The following is a 5898-nucleotide window of genomic DNA, read 5'->3' on the forward strand; positions in this document are numbered from 1 at the left end:
GTTTTCAGATCACCTCAAACACGCCTAGTACCCCGAACATGACAAAAACCCAGAGGCATTCACATACGATCTTATGCAAGTACAAAATGGATTGTTAAAAATTATGTTGGTTAATATTTGTTCGCTGTTGTACATTTTTCACGCCTCTTCTCTCGGCTTTGGTACACATGAGGTGCAGCACCCTAGAATAGATTGAATGTTTGTGTGTGCATTGAAGATCCATCTTCACTTTGTAGCACATGTACAAAACCTCTCTCAGGAGAAAAATGAGGATTCTGCATCCGAAAAAAGATGCAAGTTCGTTAAAAACACATTAAATATCATCTGCTAAAAATCATGAAAAACTAATATGAATAAAGAGTATTCGAAAAAAGAGTAATTGTATTACTTTAAACACAAGCTGTTCTTAACATACTGTAGTAACACGACAATGAGCAATGCATTGGTTTCTTTCAGTCTGGCAATTGTCCAAAGTCCGCAGTGTATTTAATTTTCATTGATTTTAAAAAATGTGAATGTGGCGTATCCGTGATGAAACGGAACGTGCCGCTCTTTGCTGTCGTAATTGATGAAAAACAAATGTTTTGGTTTTCTGCGTTGCGAAATCTCTCCATCAAATCTACACCTACCGGGACAACAGAACTGAACTGAAATTAATACAATCGTCATTCTCATGATACACTTAATGTGCGTGTTATTCTTTTCAATTCAGCAATATTGCCTTTATCAGCCGTTGCTTCATGGCCGGGACTTAAGGATTGAGGGACTTATAGAAACCGTATGGCCAGGGCCTCATTGGTGTGACACGAAGGATGCATACACTGCTATGTCACCGCATGTATGTAGACATAGCAATACGTTGTCTCTGGTATGACTGGAACATTACCTGACGTATCCGGTGGTCTCACAACGCGGAACTTCATCCTCTAACTGCAATGTTTGCCAAGAGTTCGAAAGTCCATAGGATGTTCCTTGTTCTGTGAACACAATACAGGGTGCGACAAGTCTAACATCCAATGGAAAATGTGTACAAAACTGCAACAACAAAATCAGAAATGGAATACATCCTCATAAAACTGACACCATCCCGATATCACTATCACCCTCCCCGATATCACTATCACCCTCCCCGATACCACAATCACCATACCAAATCTTACCATCACCCAATCTTACCATAATCCCATATCACTATCACCCCAACCCCGATATCACCACCACCCTCCCTTGATATCACCATCACCTTCCCGATATCACCATCCTCCTCCTTGATATAACCATCACCCTCCTTGATATCACCATCACCTTCCCGATATCACCATCCTCCTCCTTGATATAACCATCACCCTCCTTGATATCACCATCACCTTCCCCGATATCACCATCACCCTCCTTGAAATCACCATCACCCTCCCCGATATCACCATCACCCTCCCCGATACCACTATCACCATACCAAATCTTACCATCACCCAATCTTACCATAATCCCATATCACTATCACCCCCAACCCCGATATCACCACCACCCTCCTTGATATCACCATCACCTTCCCGATATCACCATCCTCCTCCTTGATATAACCATCACCCTCCTTGATATCACCATCACCTTCCCGATATCACCATCCTCCTCCCTGATATAACCATCACCCTCCTTGATATCACCATCACCTTCCCGATATCACCATCCTCCTCTCTGACATAACCATCACCCTCCTTGATATCACATCGCCCTCCTTGATATCACATCATCCTCCCTGATGTCACCATCACCCTCCTTGATATCACCATCACCTTCCCGATATCACCATCCTCCTCCTTGATATAACCATCACCCTCCTTGATATCACCATCACCCATCACCATCCTACCTCCTTGATATAACCATCACCCTCCTTGATATCACCATCACCCTCCTTGATATCACCATCACCTTCCCGATATCACCATCCTCCTCCTTGATATAACCATCACCCTCCTTGATATCACGGGGCGGTGGGGTAGCCTAGTGGTTAAAGCGTTGGCTCGTCACGCCGAAGACCCGGGTTCGATTCCCCACATGGGCACAATGTGTTAAGCCCATTTCTGGTGTCCCCCTCCGTGATATTGCTGGAATATTGCTAAAAGCGGCGTAAAACTAAACTCAGTCACCGTCCTTGATATCACCATCACCTTCCCGATATCACCATCCTCCTCCCTGATATAACCATCACCCTCCGTGATATCACCATCACCTTCCCCGATATCACATCACCCTCCCCGATATCACCATCGCCCTCCTTGATATCACCATCCTCCTCCCTGATATCACCAACAACCTCCTTGATATCACCATCATCATCCCTGATATCACCATCAACCTCCTTGATATCACCATCATCCTCCCTGATGTCACCTTCGCCCTCCCCGATATCACCATCAACCTCCTTGATATCACCATCACCCTCCCCGATATCACCATCACCCTCATTGATATGTGATGAAACTAATTGACAGCAAAACAGAGGCTCTTCTTGCAGGAACTCTGCCTAAACGGTTGGCCACTGGTGTGAAGACCGTTTGAGTAGGAGACTCTGAGATTACAGTTTCGGAATGTGTCAAGAATCTTGGTGTGGTTTTTGACAACAGTCTATCAATGGATGATCACATATCTAAAATCTGTCACTCTTGCTATTTTCATCTAAGGAATATTGGTTCCATTAGAGTTCTTCTCTCTACTGATATGGCACATATGCTAGCAAGAACACTTGTATTGACAAGACTTGATTATGCAAATAACTTGTTGGGAAATCTAACCCAGGAACAGTTTGCGAAACTCCAACGGGTCCAAAACACTGCAGCACGGATCGTGACCCGAACGAGGAAGTGTGCACATATAACACCAGTGCTAACTTCCCTACACTGGCTCCCAGTCCAAGCTCGAGTCCAATACAAGATTCTCACATTGACATATAAATGTGTCAATCAAACAGCTCCTGCCGATCTGACAGAATTGATTGAGAAATATGAACCTTCTTAGGACACTAAGATCTGCTGATCAGTTACTTCTTAAAGTACCCAAATCCCGCCTCAAAAAGTATGGACAGAGATCATTTGCTTACATGGCCCCAACTCTGTGGAACGATCTTCCCTTGGGAATAAAGAAATCCCCATCATTGACAATCTTTAAAAGCTGCATAAAGACTCATCTCTTCCAAAAGTTCTATAAAGATTGATATACCAGTGATAATATAGCACCTCTACTGCAGTGTTTTTTAATTTTGTGTAGCGCCATGAGCAGACACCAAGTGCCTGGAGTTTTGGCGCATAACAAATCTACTGTATTATTATTATTATCACCATCACCTTCCCGATATCACCATCACCTTCACCGATATCACCATCATCATCCCTGATATCACCATCACCCTCCTTGATTTCACCATCACCCTCCCCGATATCACCATCACTCTCCCCGATATCACCATCACCTTCCCCGATATCACCATCCTCCTCCCTGATATCACCATCACCCCCAACCCCGATATCACCATCACCCTCCTTGATATCACCATCACCTTTCCCGATATCACCATCATTATCCCTGATATCACCATCACCCTCCTTGATATCACATCACCTCCCCCGATATCACCATCTTCCTCCTTGATATCACTATCACCCAACCCGATATCACCATCACCCAACCCGATATCACTATCACCCTCCCCGATATCACTATCACCCAACCCGATACCACTATCACCCAACCCGATATCACCATCACCTTCACCGATATCACCATCATCATCCCTGATATCACCATCACCCTCCTTGATATCACCATCACCTTCCCTGATATCACCATCACCCTCCTTGATATCACCATCACCTTTCCCGATATCACCATCATTATCCCTGATATCACCATCACCCTCCTTGATATCACCATCACCTTCCCCGATATCACCATCACCCTCCTTGATATCACCATCACCCTCCTTGATATCACATCACCTCCCCCGATATCACCATCTTCCTCCTTGATATCACTATCACCCACCCCGATATCACCATCACCCAACCCGATATCACTATCACCCTCCCCGATATCACTATCACCATCGCAACCCGATCACCCAACCCCACTATCACCCAACCCGATATCACCATCACCCAACCCGATATCACTATCATCATCCCTGATATCACCATCACCCAACCCTTGATATCACCATCACCCCAAATCCCGATACATTCATGTATCACGATATCACCAACCCGATATCACCATCTTCCCAAGATGATATCACTATCACCCAACCCGATATCACCATCACCCAACCCGATATCACCATCACCCTCCCCGATATCACCATGATCACCATCAAACCCGATATCACCAAGTACCCATATCACTATCACTCAACCCGATATCACTATCACCCAACAACCGATATCACTATCACCCACCCGATATCACCCACCCAATATCACCATCACCCAAACCCGATACATTCATATATCACTATCATCAACCCGATATATCACCATCACCCAACCCGATATCACCATCACCCAACCCGATATCACCACCAACCCGACCCAACCCAATATCACCACACTATCATCCAACCATCACCAACCCCCGATATCACCATCACCCAACCCGATATCACCCGATATCACCATCACCCAACCCGATATCACCATCACCATCATCCAACCCGATATCACCATCACCAGCCTGATATCACCATCACCCAACCCAATATCACCATCACCCAAACCCGATACATTCATGTATCACTGTCATCCAACCCGATATCACCATCACCCAACCCGATATCACTATCACCCAACCCGATATCACCATCACCCAACCCGATATCACCATCACCCAACTCGATATCACTATCACCTATCCCAATCTTACCATCACACACTGGGTTGTATTGCATTCGTGCATTCCGTATACCTTTATCATAGCCATACAATGATACTACTGTGTTGCGTGTAGTATTGCAGGGATGGGCCTTATGTAAGAAATATTTGTGAATTTTATCGCTAATTCTGTGCTTCACTATAACAGATATGTGTTTTTGGTTTTTGTTGCTGTTGGATTTTTTGTTTTCTGTTTTTATTTGCTTTTGTTTTTTGTTTTTTTGTTTGGTATTGGTTTGTTATGTTTTTGGTTTCGTTGGTTTTTGGGTTTTTATAGTTGTTTTGGGTTTTTTTGGGGGTGTTGTTTTTGTTTGTTTTGGGGGTTCTGTTTGGTGTGTTTTTGGGGGTTCTTGTTTTAATTTTGTTCTTTTTGTTTTGTTTTGTTTTGTTTTGTCTTTTGTTTTGTTTTTGTTTAGGGAGGGGGTTGGGTGTGTGTTGTTTGTTGTTTTTTGGGGGGGCTCCTGTGTTTTTTGTTTGTTTGTATTTATCATTCACAATCTTCCCATTAACTTTGGAGGTGTGTTTAACAAAACCTGATTTTTTAATTTTTTATATTAATAAAACAGACTGCTCTCTATTGCCCTTTGAACAGCTGTTTTTGCTGTGCCATCATTTTATAGTTGTATGTTAAACGGTTGGAGGAAACTGTTAACATTGAAGAAGATATGTTTAATCATATAATTTGGAATAATAAAGTAATCATTTTAAATAAGAAGTCTGTGTATACTCATAAATGGGTAAAATCTGGCATTGTATATGTTAGACGTTTGCTTGATGAAAGTGGACGGTTATGAACTAGACTAGAGTTACAAAAGGTATATCATTTGAATATAGACAGTAGATATTTGTTAAAACCCGATATCCCCATCTCCGAGTCGCCCATCTCTCTGTCACCAAATCACACGACATTATCACCCAAACATATTTCCCTATACCGGAAATCACCATCACAAACGAGGTATATACATCAGGC

The 5898-nt window shown here is 43.3% G+C and overlaps 1 protein-coding gene across 1 annotated transcript; it reads right to left on the reverse strand.

Moving 5' to 3' along the window:
- Positions 1–1239: 1239 nt before the first annotated feature.
- Positions 1240–3975, reverse strand: LOC124273126 (protein qua-1-like). Its single transcript, XM_046708342.1, has 4 exons — positions 3753–3975; positions 3368–3559; positions 2175–2487; positions 1240–1444 (listed from the first exon to the last, which is right to left on the reverse strand). Exons 1-4 carry the CDS (start codon positions 3973–3975, stop codon positions 1240–1242), a joined length of 933 nt encoding a protein of 310 aa, XP_046564298.1.
- Between the last annotated feature and the right edge of the window lie 1923 nt (positions 3976–5898).

This window comes from Haliotis rubra, unplaced genomic scaffold (assembly GCF_003918875.1).
Source record: "Haliotis rubra isolate DU_JTF1 unplaced genomic scaffold, ASM391887v1 Scf177, whole genome shotgun sequence".
In the NCBI taxonomy this organism is placed as follows: Eukaryota; Metazoa; Mollusca; class Gastropoda; order Lepetellida; family Haliotidae; genus Haliotis; species Haliotis rubra.